Source organism: Mirounga angustirostris, unplaced genomic scaffold (genome assembly GCF_029215605.1).
Source record: "Mirounga angustirostris isolate CCGP_5_RB_7025 unplaced genomic scaffold, mMirAng1.0.hap1 SCAF_14, whole genome shotgun sequence".
Taxonomy (NCBI): Eukaryota; Metazoa; Chordata; class Mammalia; order Carnivora; family Phocidae; genus Mirounga; species Mirounga angustirostris.
This window is the reverse complement of record NW_026991722.1, coordinates 79,523,169-79,543,332: the sequence shown is the minus strand read 5'-3', so window position 1 is coordinate 79,543,332 and position 20,164 is coordinate 79,523,169. Positions and strand designations below refer to the sequence as shown.

Below are 20,164 nucleotides of genomic sequence, written 5' to 3'. Positions count from 1 at the left end.
TGATGCCATGCACTGCCTTATCCACACCAGGTGACAGTGACCAAAGACTGGTTATTTGTCATTTGCCAAGCCCCTTACTGGTCTCCCTGGGCCAGACTGGATTTAGTTCTTTGTCCTTTGAAGCTGCTGACTTAGGAGCAAACACTCGAGAGGAAATGTGAGCGGCCGAGACACCGAGGAGAAGAGCTACCTCTCTAGAGTTCGGGAAAAGCAAATTCAAATAACAATGGCACCATTTTTCACTGTCAGGTTGGCAAAAACTGAAAAAGGTGTGCATTGCCACAATCTTTGGGGAAAGTCTTCCGGCCGTATTTATTAACAATAAAAGTACACACTTATTAACAATAAAAAAGCAATCCTATTTTGGAGACTTTATTCTACAGAAATAAAAGTGTCAGTGCCTAAGGATATATGGATGAAGATATTTGCTCTGCACTTATTTAGAGGAAGAAATAACTGGAAACCACCTGAATGTTCAGGAATAGGGGAGTAATTGGATAAATTATGGCACAGGTGTGCTATGAAACATTATACAACTAATAAAAGAATGAGTGAGGGGCGCCTGGGTGGCTCAGTCGTTAAGCGTCTGCCTTCAGCTCAGGTCATGATCCCAGGGTCCTGGGATCGAGCCCCGCATCGGGCTCCCTGCTGAGGGGGGAGCCTGCTTCTCCCTCTCCCACTCCCCCTGCTTGTGTTCCCTCTCTCGCTGTGTCTCTCTCTGTCAAATAAATAAAATCTTTAAAAAAAAAAATAAATAAAAGAATGAGTGAGATCTAGATATATAGGCCTAGAGGTATATTTGTGATAAATTGGTAAGCGAAAAAAGCAGATTGCAAAGTAATACATGTGACAATCCCATTTTCATAAAAAATTTTTAAAAAGTCCCTTAGAAATATGTGTTTAAACTGTATTATTTGGTATGGGCATGGAGGGAAGCCAATCAGGATTCATAACAGTTTGGTAACTTTGATCATCCCAGTGGGGTTGAGAGAAGGGTATTCCTTTTTTCTTGGTAAACTCAAGTATTGTTGGACTTGCTCCAGCTAGCATTCTGGTGCTTCTGTTATTTACAATAAAATAAATCCAGTAAAGCTCAGGTGCTGCTCTCCTTTGTACAAGGATGGACAAGTGACTATAATTGTGATAATTTATTGATCATTGCCTATGGGGCCATGCACGGTGTTGAGAACTTTCTCTGTGTGATCACCCTGGGAGTCAATGCACAAGAAGAAATGGGGGTCACGGGGGTTAAATGACCTGCTCAAGGCTGCACAGCTCGTGCACGACAGAGCGGGGATTGGAACCCAGGTGTGTGTTACTCTGAAGCAACATTCTTAACTCCTACAGAATGCTCCCACCCTGCAGCTGTGGCAGCTTCCTGTGGTCTTTCTAATATAATAGATGGTTCCTCCTCTGGTCATATTTTTGCTTCCATTTTCTCTCTGCCATTACATTTGATAACCCCGAAAGGGAACTAACCTGTCATTCTCAGAATAAGACCTGAGACTTGTGTAGAGCGGAACATCTGGTTCCTGCCTGGGCCACAGGCATGGTCACAAACGGGGAAACTAAGTCATGAGAATGCTTCTGATGAGCTCCCCACGGAGGGAACTGGGCTTAGCAGGTCAGTGCGGGAGTGCCTTGTTGCTGCTGCCTCATTGTAGGTTGGTAGGTTTTGTTTTGTTTTCATCTTATCTCGGGCTTGCCATCAACTCTCACTGCTTTCTCTATGGAGGAAGAACTCCCGCGGATCTTTTATCAGCCTTCTCAGCTGTGTGGAGAGTCAGAGTTTCCTTGCTAGAAATGACCTGAGGGATCACCTGGCTTGCTCTTTTCACACATGAGGAAACTGAGTCCCAGAGAGGTGGAGTGGCTTGTCTAAGATAACAGGGCTGCTCAGCGGTGCATCTGAGACTAGAACCCGGCTCCCCTGGGTTCTCATTCCGGGCATTCTCATGCACGGCACTTTTGGCCTTTTCCCTTCCACTCTGGGGCCTTGGCTTTGATAGCCAAGAAAATCTCAGATGAAGTTTTTCTCCTTTGTCTTGTGTCGTTTATTTGCTTTTAAATTTACTTTTATGGTGCCACTTGATTATTCTGTTTTCCACTTGATTGATTGGTGTTGTTTCTAACTTATTGCACTGAATAGGTAATACACATTTAGTTAAAAAAAAAAAAAAGAGGGGCGCTTGGATGGCTCAGTCCGTTAAGTGTCTGCCTTCAGCTCAGGTCATGATCCCAGGGTCCTGGGATGGAGTCCCGAATCAGGCTTCCTGCTCTGCAGGGAGCCTGCTTCTCCTTCTGCCTCTCCCTCTCTCTCTGTCTCTCATGAATAAATAAATAAAATCTTAAAAAAAAAAAAAAAGAAAATGTAAGCAGTACAGTGAACAGGAATTCCTCTCCCCATCCTAACTCCTCTTCCTTAGAGGCAACTGCTGTTACTATTATCTCATGGAAACTTCCAGGGATATCTCAATAATCTATTTTTAAAATTATTTATTTATTAATTTATTTATTAATTTATTTATTATTTTATTTTGAAGTAATGTATACACCCTGCGTGGGGCTTGAACTCACAACCCAGAGATGGAGAGTCGCACACTCTTCTGACTGAGCCAGCCAGGGGCCACAATAATCTATTTCTGAGATTATATTAGCACACATAGTGTGTTAATGGCTGCATGGGATTACATTATATTGGTCACTACTCCCCAAATGAGGGATATGTAGATTGCTTCCAGTTTTTGCCTTGCCAACAGTACTATAGTTCACATCCTTGCACTACAGGTCTTTAAATATCTGTACAAGTATCTCTGTAGGATGAACTCCTAGAATTTGAGTCAAAGTGTATGTACATTATAAATTTTGATATTCTCCAAACTGACACCAAAGCTGCAGTACTAATTTATATTCCCAGTGACAGTGTTAGAGTTCTGCTTCCCTCCACATTTGCCTAAGCTTGTAAAATATTGTCAATACTGTTTTTAATTTCTGTTTTTCTTATGATGAGTGATGTAGTCCACTTGGACTGCTATAGCAAATTACCATAGACTGGGTGGCTTATGCAACAAAAATTTCTCACAGCTCTGGAGGCTGGGAAGTCCAAGATCAAGGGGCCGGCAGATTTGGTTCCTGGTGAAAACACTCTTCCTCATTATGTCTTCACATGGCAGAGATAGATACAGAAAGAGAGAGGGAGCAATCTCTCTCATGTTTTTTTTATAAGGGCACTAACCCTATCACGAGGGCTTCATCCTCATGACCTAATTACCTGTCAAAGGCTCCGTTTTCCAAATACCATCACATGGGGGATTAGGGTTTCAACATACGAAGTTTAGTTCAGTCCATAGCAACGATGTGCATAGTCTGAACATCTTTTTACATATTTAAAAGCCTTATGTCTTTCCTATTCTCTAAACTGTGCATGTCCTTTGCTCATTTTTCTATTAGGTTGCTCTGGAAGACTTTTTAAAAAGTTAAATCTACATTTGATGAAGAATGAGAATTTGGTGACCGAGTGTGTAGGATGAAGGCCTCCTGGGATGGAAATACACCTGGATGGGATGGACAATCTCACTGTCTGACCACTCAGGCCCAAGTCACACCATGCATGCTGATAAAATGCTTTGGCTTTCTTTCTTTTTTTTTTTCTAAACATTTCATCAAGAGTATCTTAATAGAAATGCACAACACTGGCCTGAGGTCAGTGGGTCGGCAATTAGGATCTCTTTTTGACAGATTAGAAAATGAGGTTCAGAGAATTAAACTATGTTGGTCGAGGTAACACAACTGGGGGTGCCAAAGCCCATGGCAGGCATCGGCTCACAGAGCCTTCAGCATTCAGGCTTGGTCTGTGGAGGCAGATAGACAAGGGTTTGAGTGGCTCACTAACTGGAGATCTTAGAGATGTCACTGCACTTCTGAGCCTGGACTTATTACAGTCTAAGGATAATAATAGTATCTTCCTTAGGTGGTTGTTCTGAGGATTATATGAAATAATGTATGTACATCCATTTTGTCAGTGGGTTATAACATAATGCCGGCCATGGTAATAATACACATTATAACATCCTGCTCATGGCTTTGGCTTTAGCATTTTTGTGGTAGGTCCAAAGCTCAATTCCCCTAAGACTTCTCTCTTCTATTACATGCCATCTTTGCCCTGTCTTCTACTCTTCCTTCCCTTTAGTCCAATCCACCTGAAACAGCTGGCTCTTCCATGTTTGGGGGCTTGTTAGTGAAGAAGTTGTACTCCTCCCCACCTTTTCAGGGAGCAAACGCCTTGAGGGTTGGGAGAGGGCCTCCTCTTCAGACTGGCACTCCTCTGGACTCTCAGACCATTTGCTCTCAGAAAGTGTTTGTGACTGAATGAGTGAGGGAGGGTCTGCTCCCAACACAGTCCTAGTACAGTGCCTGGCAGTTACATTCCGGCACATGGCAAGAGGTCAGGAAACGTTTACGCATTGAATAAATACACACAGTGCCTAGGAGTAAGGGCTCAAAAGGCATTTCTGGATTCGTTGCATAGCGCCTGGTACACAGAAAGCGCTAAGCGGCAGCCGTGGATATCCCTGGGCGAGGCTTATAAAACCCAGTGCAAGAGCTTGGCTTCACTGTGCATGGGTGCAGGGGTTCGAATTCTGCCGCCTCTTCTTCCCAGCTGGGCGACCTCGGGCAAGTGACTTAATCTCTTCGACTTAATCTCTTTGTGCTTCAGTTTTCTTATCTGCAAAACGCCGACGACAGAGTGCGACCACGCCAAGGCACTCCCCGGAGCACCGGGACCGGCAGTCGTGCCCACAGCAGAGCCCCGCCACGCCAGCCGGCCTGCGGCGCCGGGGGCACACGCCGTGGGGGTGTCCGAGCCCTCCGCCGCGGCCGCCACGGGCGTTCCCGGGGCCTGCGATCGCGCCCCGCCGAGATCTGTGCCCCCGAGGGGGCGGGGCACGGCGCCCACGCGGGGGCAGCCCACGGCAGCCCCGGGTCGGCCGGCCGCCGCCCGCTGGGGAGTCGCGCCGCCGGTACTTCTTTCTCTCTCTCTCTAGCTCTCCCTCCCTCTCCCGGCCGGAGGCTCCAGCCGCGCTCGGCTCAGCAGCGCCGCCCGCGAGCCGCCCGCGAGCCGCCGCCGCCGCCGCCGCCGCCGCCGCGGCTGCAGCTCCGGGCCCCTCCCCCGCCCGCCCCTCGCCCCCCCGCGCGGCCGGCGCCCGTCACGTGACACGACGCCAGCCAATGGCGGGCCGAGCCGCGGTCGGCGGCCGCCATTGCTGTCAGAGCGAGCAAGCCCGGGGAGGGAGGAGAAGCGAGGCTGACTGGGGAGGAGGGGGGGGGTGGGGGAGGAAGAGGAAGGAGGGGACGTCGCTCGGCTGCCGGGGTCGCCCGCTGGCTTCGTCCGCACCCCCCCCTTCGCGAGTTCGCGCTCCGCGGCGGCGGCGGCTCCGAGGCGGCGGCGGCGGCGGCTCCGGGGCTCGCCTCCCCTCACGCGCCGGCGGGGGCCGAGGGGGAGTCGGTGGCTGGAGATAAACAAGGCGGCGGCGGCGGCGGCGGCGGCGGCTGAGGAACAGGGAAGGCGGAGGCGGTGGCCGGCCCGCAGCGCCGGCCCGGGAGGCAGCGGCGGCCCTGAGAGGCGGGGAGGGCGCCGGGCCGCGCGGACAGCGCCCCCCGCCGCCGCCGGAGCCGCGGGAGCCGCCGCCGCCGCCCGAGCAGGAAGGAGTCGCGCGGCCGCCGCGAACCCCCCCGCCGGCCCGGGCCCGCCGCCCCCGGCGCGGCGTCGCCGCGGCGCCTCCCGCCCGCCCGCCGGCCCTCGCGCCCTCCCCCGGCGGCGGCGGCGGCCCGGCCGCCCCGCGCTCCCCGGCGAGGCGCCGCCGCCCGGCCCGGCCTCGCCTCGGACGCCTCGCTCCGACATGCCCCGCTCTGGCGGCCGGGCTCGCGGAGGATCATGACTGCGGCAGCGAACTGGGTGGCGAACGGGGCGAGCCTGGAGGATTGTCACTCCAACCTCTTCTCGCTGGTGAGTAGCCGGGCTGCGGGGAGGGGGGCTGAGTCGGGGGGGGTCCCGGGCCTCCGCCGCCGACCAACTTTCTCCTCCCGCCGCCGGGACTTCGCCCCTCCCTCGCCTCTCCCCGCCGTTCGCCTCTCGCCGATTCTCCCCCTTTTGGATCGTCTCTCCCTCGCCTTGGATCCCATCCAGTGTTTATTTGGCTCTTTAAAAATCATTTGTGAGCGCGGCGCTCGGCGTGGAATTTGCATGTGGAAGTCTCAAAGCTGCGGATTCTGGGTCGCACTTCGAACGCCCACCCTCTGTTGCAATCACACCCCCCTTCCCCTCCCCTTTCCCCCCCCTTTTTTCCCTAAATGTGGAAGGCTTTGCCTTGTGCTGCCCGCGCCCGCGATAAGCAGCCTTTTCCCCCCTTGTCGGATCGGCTGCCCGCCCGCCCGCCTTTTGAATTTTTTTTTTAATTCCATAATGACACCTGCAATTTCGCCCGAAAACAGTTGATTGAATGCGATTGTGTCAGTAAAGGACTCTTACACCCGAAGCTCCCGCGATTGTAAACATCGACAGCCGCCTGCCTCTCGGGGCTTACTACGCTGGAGAGCCGTAAAGCCATTGCACCGAGCCGACGGAAGGTGGAGAAGGCTTTTGCTTCTTTCTCTCCTCCTGTGTCTTTTAAAAACTGTTTTCTCTATCCTAACAACGAATCCACACACACACACAAAAGCAACAAGCTGGGCGGTTTGATAACATCGCTTTTATCTGCCTTCGCCTTTCTCGCGCGCTCTCTCTGATAATTGACAACTTTTCCTTCGGATTTGAATCGCCTGCCTTAATCTTGAAGCAGTTAGGGTGTCAATTGTTCTCCTGGAAGCCTGGCACCCGACGACGACGTCTAGATTCATCGAAATTAAAAATGTATAGGGCTCCAGCAACTCTTTCCTGGCGGTGGCAGTGACATTTGGTGGTAAATGCCATCTTTGCTTTTTATTGGGTCGTATTACCTAGCTCTGAAAACATTCACCTTGTTAAACCTGGCGTTTAGGCTAATAATTGCAGTGCGTGGTCTTTAAATATGTGCTTTGTGCATGAGTTACTGTATGTATAGCTATGTGCCCGGGAGACTACGAATTTGTTTAAATATTGAGCAAAGATTTGTAAACAGATGCAAGGCAATTATGTTTCAAGCGTAGAATATAATTGGAAAATTGGCTGAACGGTTTGTTTAATTTAGCCTTAAAAAAAAAAAACTTATTTTAAGTTATGTACTCTTTTGGGGGGGACTGCCTTTGGAGAGCATGCATTTTGGAAATTATTTTCTGCAACCTCTGCAGTAGATAGAAGCATTATTTTCTTTTAATCCTTGTTTACAATTACACTGGATAAATAATTTAGTGTTCAAATTGTAATTAGTTACATTTAATTATGGGTAGGCATAGATGCTTTTTTTTTTCTTTGAAACTAGTGGAGAAATACACATTCTTGCCAACTTTTCAAATGGAAGTGCAATTCTATTAAATATTTCTTTATGCAGATAAAAAACATCAAAACACGTGATTTTTTACCCACAAAGACAGAGTGACATAATATCTGTGCTTTCAGTATACTATATAGATCAGGTTAATTTTTTTCCAACATATTTAGGTATTTAATCTTAAAATTTAATTATAAGTTTTAATTCTTCCTTTTCTTACTGTGATAATTTTCCCTTGATCTTTGACATATGGGAATAGAATTCATTTTGCCTCCTCTTTTCTCTCCCCCAGAATATCATTTAGTATCAGTCAGATTCAGAGACTTTAATAGATTAGTAAACATATTGATTAAGGGGTATTTAAAATGGTTTTTTTTTGGTGGCTGGTGACCACATTGATGCTTTAACAGGTAATTAAAATAACCAAGGAGACCAATATTAGTGAGGAGAGAGCCCCGAAATTACCATTCTGACTGGTAATGGCTTGTGTATATGTGGCTAATTTATATACAGTAGATTTTGTAGACCATTGAAACTGTGTATGTGTAGCCAGCCTTTAAGATACATCATTTCTTTTATATTTTCTTTTTTTTCTTAAAGCTGAAGTAAGGGTGATAATGTTAAAGAGATAAGATGCTTGAGATTCTTTTGGAGAAACAAGCAATTTTATAATAGGAGAGGATTTTGTGTTTTATGACCGACTAGAGGTTTGTACTTTGGGTATTTCTCTCCTCAACCTTTTTAAACCAGGAATTGAGTGTGTGTGTGTGTGTGTGTGTGTAGGATTACTCATTAGGTGGCAGCTTTGAAATGCAGAACTGAAGAAATTCATGTTTTTTTTTTTTTTTTTTTTTTTAAAGGACTAGAATGTCTGCATTCTCTTGTATGTGGAGGGTGGATAAGGTGCTTTTTTTTTTTTTTAATTGAGAATCAGTTAAAAAGCTGCTGATAATGTAAAGTTTTGCTCATTCCAAATGAAGAGTTTTCCTTGAAAATCTGATGCAGCAGGAGCCTAGAATATTAAAAATATGTTGTCTAAAGTACATTGTATAGAATAGTTAATTCCAAAGGAGATAAAGTCATCCCCTGTTTAAAATAAAGCATATATTACAAGAACTCTTAAAGAGATAAGATAATAATAATATGATAATAGCATGTATTTTTCTTTTTGGCCCGCAGTTTTTTTGAGCAAAGTATTGTTTGTAGAGAATTTACCTAGATACTCATATTAATGTGGATTGAAATATAAACTAGAGATTAAAGTTCTGTACCATACTAATGATCCACCCACTTTCTGTTACCTTGAAGTGTTCATTATGGCTTAGCAAAAGTAGATTGTGCAATAAACTGCCTTAAGATTTTTGTTAGTTCTTGTTTTGCTTTCTGATTTTCTACTGCATGGTATCAGATTTCCCAAATCCTCTGTCCCCCACCGCCCACCCCCATTTCCTAACATAAAAAATGCCATTGTGTATGTATGAGATGGGTGATTGGATGTGTTTCTTATTCTTAACGTTGTGAGATTTGTAGCTCCGGCATTAAATGCATGCCTTGCTGTTAACCTTTGTGACTCAAAACTGTTTTCTCAAGTTGTCCATCACATTTCTGGGAGACTCTTCTTATATATTCACTCAGTTACAATTCAGTTAAGTGTGTTAAATCTTGTCTTTTTGGAAAGTGTAACAGTGCACCCTATGGTGTGTCAACTCACCCTTGAAGGAAGACATAATTTCCAGATAGAAATATATCTTTAGTTTTGCTTCTTTAGTTTTGTTTCTCTATTGAGATCATATGGAGGAAAGTAATTTTGAGTTAACTAGATTTAAGTATATACTCTTTGAGATGGGGTGATCTGATTCTTATGTGGGTGTGTTCCGCCTTCAGGGTTGTTTTATTTGCTTAGAATCTTCCTGACTATGGGGTAATTGGGTGATGATACCAAATTTTCCCTCCCTGAATTTGAAACACGTGTACACATATTAGTACATACTTCCTGTGAAGGACCATTAATTCTGTATCTGAAGCTTTAAGGTAATCTGTTGTTGACCTGCTCTCTTTTCTCTTAGGAGATTTATATTTTTGCAGAGAGGGAAGATAGTTGTAAATATAGAAACTTTGGGATCTTTTCTTTTGAGCTAGAACAAATGGGGAGGGCTGTAAGTTGAAAATGAGCAAAAGGAATGAGTTCTTTCATCTTCTCAAGTGCCAAAATACATACACAGGGTATTTTTTCATCCCAATTGCCAATTTTAGTATTTAAACATAAAGCATCTTTTTTTCAGGATGGTTTATTTTCTTTAATGAAAATATTTATAATTTGCTAATGTGTGTTTTCTGTTTAGCATTTTGTTGTTACTAGCACATGGTGTTACAGTATTTATATATTTTTAATAGCAATAATTGCCACCCGGTAATAGTTGCCATATTAACCTCCAATTGCTAGTAAATATTTTTAAGTACATAATAGACAGCAATTTAAGGCATAGTGTAGCAGTTTACTGGACCGTTTTAAAGAGCCATTTGTACATGTGATGAGTTCATAATTTTAAAGAGAAAATAATGTACCTAAGACTTGCATGCTACAAAATAATGTTGCTGTCTTACTGCTTGAAGTGCTCATTGAGAGGAAGTTAGGTTGGGACTCTTCTTTGTGGGAATGAAGGCCTGGGGGTGCCTTTAGGATATAAGTGTTTATTGAGTTTATCCCAGGTGCTTATATAGCTTAGCATTTTCTTTGGAATGTTTTGGTCATTTTTTTTTTCATGATTGTATTAGGTATTTATTTGGAAAAAAAATCTCTTAAAGCATTCTATTAGAGAAAATTAAGTTATAGTAGTGGATTAATTACATATGTAAAAATGGATTCATCTTTTTTGTTCACTGGCTAATTTAGCCTTATTAATTGTATTCATCAGACACTTTCAGAGATCTCCTCTACTCTTGAGATTAATAAAGAAGATACTCTGTCACCAGTTTGTACTATATGCTATAAATTAAGACAACCATTTGCAAAAGATAAGTACATTTTTTTTTAAAGATAAGTACATTTTATAGTTATGTTTGCCAGATTACTTAAAATTGAGATGAAACTCAATGTAAATAGTAAAAAGATTGCTTATCTGGATTTTTTTTTAATGAACAGTTAATGCAACTGTCAAAAGTTTGATTCAGAGATAGACTAAATATTTTTCTGAAATGATTTGACTTTTGATAGAATAATAATGTTCCCTGCTTCAGTAGTAGAAGGTACCGATGTGTTTTTTGTTTTCGTTTTTTTTTTCTGGAAGTGGGTAATGTTTATTTCATAGAAACTAGCCAGTGAGAGAGATCAGACAAAGTTTATGAAAATTAAAAATATGGTTGAATATTGGGTATTATTACTGAAATGTGCATTGCAGCTATTAAAAATTGAGATAAAGACTTTCTGCAATATTGTTATTAGTGCCATTTGTTTGAAATGTATTGTGTGCTAATCTGCTTTATAAACTATTTGTGTTGCGTAGTGTTGGTCACCAGAATTTCTATTTTGTGAGAAATAACATTTAATGCCTCGCAAAGTGAGGTTATTAGGTAGCCTTAAAATGTGCTTTGGCTTATAGTTAAAAAAATTCATACACACCCATATACGCGCATGTTTTGTTGCATAGGACTTGCTTAGAGTTTTGGAATTAATATTTGTAATGTGTTCTTGGAATTTAGAACTTTTTTTCCCTCTTGAATCATTTAACTTCTTTCTGATCCTGTTCAGATAATTTCCTTTTATAGTATGTGCTTTCATTGTTTATTTGAAAGATTTGAAGCTTGTTAGCTTTGTTCTGTTGGGGGAATTCACTTCATTACATAGGGGAGATGATTTTCCATTAATCTTGGTAAATATTAACATAAATGAGGAATTGTAAATTCAGACTCATTTGCATGAATGAAATATGTATGCATGCCCAATTTTTGTTTAGTATGAAGTCACTTATGTACATCAACATAGTTTTCTGTCTTTTCTTTAGTTGATATAAAAGTTTTAAATTCATTTCAAATATTGTGGTTGGTGTTTTATTTCTGACGGTTCCCTCACTCTGCTACAATGTTTTATTCTTTAATTTAAAAAATCATTTGTAGTATAGATTAGATTTTATCCCCATAAATTGGCTATCATAGTCTTCTTTTAGGAGTGCCTGTTTTGCTTGCATTTATGTTAGCATGCTTTAGTTATGTTTGTTGGAATAAAGTTGTTTTCCTTTTTTGAGCTAATAAAATGTTTTTCAGAGTACATTTGGATTTGATTCTGGAAAAAAGAGGAAAGATGACTTTTTATTTTTCTTTCTAGATGAGAATTAGGAGAATCAGTCTAAGGGAAAATGTTATGTCATTGGCCATCTCCATACTCTGGTTTATTATGTATATTTCTGAATGTTTATTTTCTTATTGGTGAATTGTGGTAGAATCCTATTAAAAACGTATTTTTACTACTGTGAAATAGCACAGAGCCCTGGCTGACAGCTTTCTACATTTTGTACTTTTTCCAGTTCAGTGAAATTCCATTACTGTTGAAGGAACCTCCTGAGTTGATTATATTAAAATTTCATTTGTGTCTTTATTTTGCATAGTTTAGATTTGTAACTTTAACTTAAGAAATGGAAAGGGGAAGATAAAGAGAATTAGGTAAACTTGCAGGTAAATATTTTCTCATTCATCACTAGATCTCTTTACTGTAATAGTTGAGTCATAATTTGTCCTGAATCATTGCATCAATTGGATACATTTAAGACATTTGATATTTAAATTTGAGGAAATGATTTGTTTTAAATAAAATATATAATTGTGAATAGAGTTTTTATAATATTGAGTGGGAATTTCAAAGATTGATCATCTAAAGGGTATATTAAATTGCATGAAAACTGTTTTGATTTTTTTTCCCCCCAAAGGGCATTGCTAAGTTTCTGAGGAAGTATTTTTGTGTAAGACACATGAAGCTTCCTCATAGAGTTCTACATTATTTCATTAAATAGGAAAGATGATTAAATCCATCTGGGTTTAATATGAGAGCTAAGAAGTAAAGTATTCAAAAGAGTATAATTGGTGTGAAAAAACATTTTGTGTTGGCAATTCTCATGATTAAATTTTAATGTCCTAAAGAGAAATAAGGAAAAACATATGTATATCTAACTCAGGAACCAGCTCCTAGTTTATTTTTTTATTATTTATTTATTTTTTCATGTATATATATGCCTGGCACAATCCTACTCATCTTTTAAGTAGGTCAAATATCACCTCCTCTGTGAAGCTTTCCCCGACTCTCACTGGCAGAACTAGTTACTCTTGCTCCGTATATGTACCTTCTTCTATGTACCTGTGATAAGCACATGAGGTTTTGTAGGGCGATGACACTGTCTGTATCATTTTTGCATTCTCTTTAATAGTTAGACCTTCATTAACTATTTGTTAAATAAATGAATTACTGGACAACTATTCTCTTCTCTATCTTATTCCTGAGGGAGTTCTCATTGCTCATTTAGGTCCTGATCACATTTATGTTATTTTTCTTTGAACTTACTTAGATTTTTAGCTCTGTATTCTGAATATGTATTTTCTAGGCCATATGTACTGTGGCTTGGTAATATTTTAGGTGAGTTCTAACCTTTTTTAAAGAGAATTCCAACTGATCAAGAGATGTGTGCTTATCATACATCAAAGGAATAGGAATTTAGTTAGTATTTAGTTTTCTGTAGTGTGGTAGGCGACCTATAGATTTTGGAACCTGTTAGAGATTTTGTTTGGGGCTTGATCTAGAATTCCTTCATTTTTATTCTTTAAGCTGTACGGTAGGGCTTTTGCTCAATCTTCAGTTTAGGATTACTTTTCATGAGCCCAGCATAATGGGCAGTGAATGGTAATGGGGAAAATTGAGTGGTATTCACATTTTTTATTAGTGACTAACTAGTAAGATCAGGTTGGTTGCATTATGGTTATGTGCCTCAGTTTCTCCTTCAGTAAACTTGATGGAAATAGGGCGGGAAATACGAAAGATCATTTTTGAGTACCTTTTAAGGAAAGACTAGAGAATGTTTTTTAATAGGAAGAGACTTCTAACAAATTACAACTCAGGTCAGAGAGTAGCCCTAGGCAGTTCACTAGGAAGTTGCAATGGCAAAATTAGTTGTTTTAAGTATGGCAGTTATGTTGTATTTGTACTTGTTTTAGGGGAGCAGAAGATTAAATTGTTCTTGTGTCTTTCCTCATAAATAAGCCATTGAGAAGAAAAACTTGAATTTTATCTTTGGATGTTCCAATTTTTCATTTGTATATATGATTCACAGTTGTGTGGTGTGTCTTTAATATGCTGAGTGATTTTGCTGTACCAACCCTAAGCTATGACTGGCTGAGCCTGGAAATTGAACTGTGGCTCTTATTTGGTAGCTTAAGCTATTAATTCCTTGGCAGCTCCAGAGTGCTCTTTGAACTTTAAATAGCAGTTCTATTAACATTTTGAGATTTGTCTCAGGGAATGTCAGAAATAGTACTTAATAAATATCTTTTTCTTCTTAAAAACTAAATCATGTTTTACTGTGACACGCATGTCACAACCCTTACTATGTTTTGAACAAAGTATACTCAACTACTGGCTAATTTCTATTTTCCATTTCATAACGCAGCAACATCTAAAAATACCGTTTAGACCTTGTTGAAGAAGTGAATTCCCCCACCCTCAATTGTAGTTTTTGTATTAGTCAAGTGGAATATGAATAGAGTCCTAAGTTTTTATCCAGAGGTGTGGAATTTTACATGTAGGTGTTCTTCAGCATTCTAAAATATTTAAGAAAGTTAATTTCTTTTTTTTTTTCCATTTAAAAACTTACCCTTCTGTTGCTACAAATGATTGTTAGCTTATTTATGTTGTGTTGTACTTGATTACTTGTGTTATTTATGGCAACATTTTTATGGGAATGAACTTATATTTATTGTTCCTGTTTAGAATGTCAGGAGCACCTTTCCTCTGACTGTAATAGTGCTGGCAGTCAGAGCAGGCACTCCCTAAAATCCCTTCTTGGCCCCAGGCGGCGGGGAGTGAGGACAGCCCAGCACCTAGGCCCTTTTCTAGGCCTTAGAGAGAGGATTGCTATCAGAGAGGCTTGAAGAGAGTGTTGAGAGGTGCAGATTGGCCTCCCCCATGGGAAGAATTTTCCCTTCCCTTCCTGCTTCCTCTTTGATACACTTTTATTAAAACTTTGAGAATAGTGGCAGGTCCTGTGATGTCATCAGGAAAAGATTTTTGTATTTCTTTGTCCTTTAGCTCTTCCCTTACCTTTTTTCCTTCACTCACCATGAGAGATATGGTTTCTACTTGCTATTTTTTGTGGTAAATGAGGACTTCTGAGCCCTAGTGAAATGAAAAAGAGAATTGGGGGTGAGATTGGATGGGGTAGCCAATAAACTACTATTTAGAAACGTTAATTTCTTATATGTTATATTTGAGAAATTCAGGACTTACAGAATTCATTTTTTTTTTTTAAAGATTTTATTTATTTATTCATGAGAGATAGAGAGAGGCAGAGGCAGAGGGAGAAGCAGGCTCCCCGGGGAACAAGGAGCCCGATGCGGGACTCGATCCCAGGACCCTGGGATCATGACCTGAGCTGAAGGCAGACGCTTAACCGACTGAGCCACCCAGGCGTCCCAGAATTCATTTTTGAATAATGTATATACATCAGTAGTGATTAAGATCTGGCCTTGGGCTTATAAAAGGGCTAATGCTTTGCTATGTGGGGATAAAAAACCTACATGTAATATTTAATTTCTAGGATGCTATATGATCAGTGCAGAAGAAGAACATCACTAACAGATAGCATAGGACCTTGTAGCCAGAAAAACTCAGAAGGGGAGTTTTAAACTGGATCTTTTTTTTTTTTTTTATGTTATGTTAATCACCATACATTACATTAGTTTTTGATGTAGTGTTCCATGGTTCATTGTTTGCGTATAACACCCAGTGCTCCATGCAGAACATGCCCTCTTTAATACCCGTCACCAGACTAACCCATTTAAACTGGATCTTGAAGGAATTCCTAGAGAGAAATGGAAAGGACATTCTTTGGAAGCTCGGTTGACAACTCTAAGTCTGTCCTTGAGAATATTTGCTGAAGTGGTGTGTAGGAGAACAATTCTGATTTATGGTCTTGGTTCTTGGTTTCCTTTTAAAAAATTACAAAATGTTGAAATCTGGGGTGCCTTGGTGGCTCACTCAGTTAAGCATCTGCCTTTGGCTCAGGTCATGATCTCAAGGTCCTAGGATTGAGCCCCCACATTGGGCTCCCTGCTCAGTGGGCAGTCTGCTTCTCCCTCTGCGCGTGCCCCCCCATTTGTGCATGCATACTTTCTCTCAAATAAATAAATACTTTAAAAAAATTTATTTGACAGAGAGAGACACAGCAAGAGAGGGAACAGAAGCAGGGGGAGAGGGAGAGGGAGAAGCAGGCTTCCCGAGGAGCAGGGAGCCCGATGGTGGGCTCGATCCCAGGACCCTGGGATCATGACCTGAGCCGAAGGCAGATGCTTAACGACTGAGCCAGGCACCCCAATAAATAAAATCTTAAAAAAAAAAAAACTTATTGAAATCTAATTTTTGTTAGGTGGAAAACTTGAAGTGTGGGCAGGCCAATTTGGATTAAGAAAGGGTGATGTTAAAATAATCAGTTTTCTAAAATAATTCAGTTCTGAACTTTAAAAAAAAAACAGTGCTATATTACGCAAAATGCTAATGACTAAAGTGACAAATATTTCAGAAACTGGACAGACGTGAATCTTAAATGAGCAGATGGGATATGAAACTAAAAGCAGGAGATAATCCAAGACGATATAGAAACTATTATGAGAAATGAATTGAGGAAAAACAAGTGTGTTAAATGGTATTACATTTAATAATGTGTTTAAAAGCCTTTCTAGGATTGCTCTCTTAACATAGACAAACTAGAATTGTTGAACTGTGTAACCCATCCTTTAAATTTTGTGCATTTAAAACAAATTAGATTTTGGTCCAGGATTACTTCTCATGAAGCCTAGACATTTAAGTCATGAATGTATATGTTATATGTGCTATACAGTTGACTATAATTTGCTTTCTCTGCAATAAAAATAAAGAGAATAATGATTTTTGGACACAGTCATAGTGGACCTTGAAGGGAGGAGAGGTAAGGAGTGAAAGATGGGGCAGTTTGCTATTTGGATGGCGGAGTACTGAACTGAAATCATTACATTTGACTGTTGAGGGTAGACTCTGGATTCTGGTGGGTTGCAGAATGAATGAACGGTACACTTTTCAGCTGAAGAAGCTTGATTGTGAAATTGGGAGTGGGGAGGGAAAGAGATTGAAAGGTAGATTGAAGGAAAGTTTTTAGAATGCAAGAGCCTCATTTGTGTTTGTGGATTTAGGAGCAACAGTAGTGGAGGGGCAGAAAGAAAGATGGAAGATAGAAGAAGGGTTGTTAGTTGATGAAAGGAGTCTGGTGGGAGTTGGTGGTAAGAACCCAGAAGATGGCTGGGGTTAGTGCTAGAAAAGAGTAAGACCCCTCAAATCAAAGATGTGAGGTTGTAAGATGTGATTAAGTGTGAAGTCAAGTCTCAGTTGTAGCTTGAGTGCTTTTCAAATTCAAAGAATAAATAAATATATTGAGCTTGAGCCTAAATTTTTACTTGATGTGCTTGTTATAATCAGCCATCTTTATTTTTTTATTTTCCTTTTTTTTTTTTTTAAAGATTTTATTTATTTATTTATTTATTTATTTGGGAGACAGAGAATGAGAGAGAGAGAACACATGAGAGGGGATAGGGTCAGAGGACGAAGCAGACTCCCTGCCGAGCAGGGAGCCCGATGCGGGACTTGATCCAGGGACTCCAGGATCATGACCTGAGCCGAAGGCAGTCGCTTAACCAACTGAGCCACCCAGGCGCCCCTTTTTATTTTCCTTTAATGGTCATTTTAAGTAGGTCAGATATCATCTTCTTAATTTGTACACTTCAGAATTATAAAGCTAATTCTGAGCTAGTCATACTAGAATCGACACACATCTGCCCAAATGAGAAGTGCTCTTCAAAGTAAGCCTCCTTGAAATATGTATCAAATACAGTGTCGTTGTCCATATTTTTCTGGTTCTTTTCCTTTGGAATTGCTTTTAGAGTTTAGTCAGCCACTCCAGAAAATCTTATTTTAAGGGATGCCTCTTTGGTCAGTGTCTTTTCTTCTCTCTTTGTAATTTACTGTGTTCTGCTTTTTGCTCTAAATTGTTGCCCAAGCCAGCAGCTTAGTACCTTATGATGAGGTTCTTACTGATGATGAGCAAAAATCCTGGGAAGAACTCTACTTTTGGATATATGGCATACATACAGTGTAGATGTGTGCTAAGAATTGCTGCCCTGCTCTTACAGCTGCTTCTCAGGTTCTGAGTCTAGTGGTTCAATGTATTATGTTTTCAGACAGTTTCAGTGAAGGTGAATTTAGTGGTATATTAATTGGTAAGTCTGGATATTGGGACAAATTAAGTGGAGATGGGATTTTTGCTTTTTGGGGATCAAGGCAATTATCATAAAGGGGGAGTAGCATTGTAAAGTTGTACCTTGTCTGTCTAGTGAAGATCAGATACCATGCTGAGGTCCATTTTTAGTGAGACTGAAGTAATCATTAAGAAAAGCCTTGGGATAAATAGAAGTATCCTGTTGAGATAATCTCTTAAGATTTTAGCAGAAAGTTTGAGACTGAAGTTTTTACCTTGCCTTTTACTGTTGGTTTACTCATCTGAGACTATCTAGTATGCCATCTTGTATTCCATAAATGCTCTTTAGCAATTCTTCCACTGGTGAAGATTGGGATACAGAGCACTCATATGTATTTAGAATTTCACTTTCTTGTGATCTGCTTTAGTTTTCAGTGGAGGGGAGGTGTAGAGGGTATTTCAACTATAACAGTCATGCCTATATTAGTTGTTTAGATTATGAGTTGCAGTGACAAGTATTTTCTATTTTTGGATTAAGGAATATAATGAAATTTTCTCAGTCAGCTTTATTTTTATGTTCTTCAGATTACATGGGTGAGTTTATTTGTAATTCTCTTTTTAAGTTCTTTTCACATTTAAAAAAAAGGAATTGAGGGGCGCCTGCGTGGCTAAATCGATTAAGTGTTCGACTCTGATTTCGGCTCAGGTCATGATCTCAGGGTTGTGAGATTGAGCCCCATGTCGGGCTCCATGCCGGGTGTGGAGCCTGCTTAAGGTTCTCTCTCCCTCTCCTCCTCCTCCTCCCTCCCCCCTTCTAAAAAAAAAAAAGGAAAAGCAATTGAAGTCCTTTCAAAAAATGTGGTGTTATAATCCTAGAGCTATAGATATCTTAGGAACACTTACTTACATGATAATTCTCAACAACAGGTACTTTTTAATTTTACAGATTTATAAAGCACCTGAGCAGTTTAACGTTTAGAAGTTATATCAGAGTATAAATCTACATCCCAGCTGCTTAAGACCATAAATATTTATCTTTTGAAATATAAGTTCTTAACTAAACTTTACTTACTAAAAGCATTTTTTAAAGTATGTTGGTTTACATACAAAATGTAATCATCTGTGTGGATTGAATCAAATGTCCTGATCCCAAGGAGATTAAACTTATTATATGTCTGTAAATTACTTGAGAGAGATATGTATGAAAATGATATTTTGTTGCTGTTTGGTGATACCATGGTGAAACTGAGGTTTGTAACCCAGACAGATGGTGCTGTTCTTGAATCTGTCTGCAGGATCCTATAACATTTAATTAAACAGTGGAATGATTCTCATGAGAACTCATATTTTGATATGTGTAAACTAATAAACTGGCTTCTTTAGTAAGTTTTATAAATTTGAGCTGAAAAAGAAGTATTTACTTGTTCTTAGGAAAGTTTTCTACTGAATCTGTTAAGATGAATAGCTTGTTTTGGTAGTTTATTTGATAATCTTAAGGAATATTCTAGATGAAACAATGAATGAAACTCACTAAGGGAGGCACTTTTTTTTTTTTTAAAGATTTTATTTATTTGTTTGACACAGAGGGAGAGAGAGAGAGCACAAGCAAGGGGAGCGGCAGGCAGAGGGAGAGGGAGAAGCAGGCTCCCTGCTGAGCAAGGAACCCGATGTGGGACTCGATCCCAGGACCTTGGGATCATGACGTGAGCCCAAGGCAGATGGTTAACCGACTGAGCCACCCAGGCGCCCTGGGAGGCACTTAACCTTCTAAAGGAGCTTTGAGTTTGTTGCCAAACTTTCTCATATGGTGGGTGTGATACACTGTTAAGAATCCAAAGAGCTGACTTTAACATATTCCAGAAACTCTGAGAAATTTGGTGATATATGTTAATGTTCCTTTTAGAAAATTACTATTGATTTAGATTCCTTGTGATCCACCTTACATTTTAATATTGGAATTGAAAATAGAAATGTTTTGAACTGCCCAACCTAGTTTTAATAAATTATGTGGATTCAACTTTAACTATTTTGTAGAAGTTTGATTTCAGTGGTAATAATGTATGGTTGAGATGAATAGGTTTGTCAGTTACATAAATAGAACATATGTCATCCAACATTTCTGGACATCCTTGTCAATTATTCTTTCATGAGATACACTTTTTATTTAATGCCTAGTCTTTAATAGAAGGGAGACAAGACTGAAAGGTGATGTTTGATGCC

At 40.6% G+C, this 20,164-nt stretch overlaps 2 protein-coding genes across 2 annotated transcripts in view; both read left to right on the top strand.

Annotated features, from left to right (window-relative positions):
* The window catches only part of LOC123853039 (large ribosomal subunit protein uL11-like), a 267,057-nt gene that overhangs the window by 180,315 nt on the left and 66,578 nt on the right, over positions 1-20,164 (top strand). The gene's annotated exons all lie outside the window — the stretch shown is intronic.
* Positions 5,791-20,164, top strand: part of MED13L (mediator complex subunit 13L) — a 308,077-nt gene continuing 293,703 nt past the window's right edge. Inside the window, exon 1 of the mRNA XM_045887569.3 lies at positions 5,791-6,007. Coding sequence (XP_045743525.1) covers positions 5,936-6,007 — 72 coding nt within the window. The 5' untranslated portion in view covers positions 5,791-5,935. The remainder of the gene's footprint in view (positions 6,008-20,164) is intronic.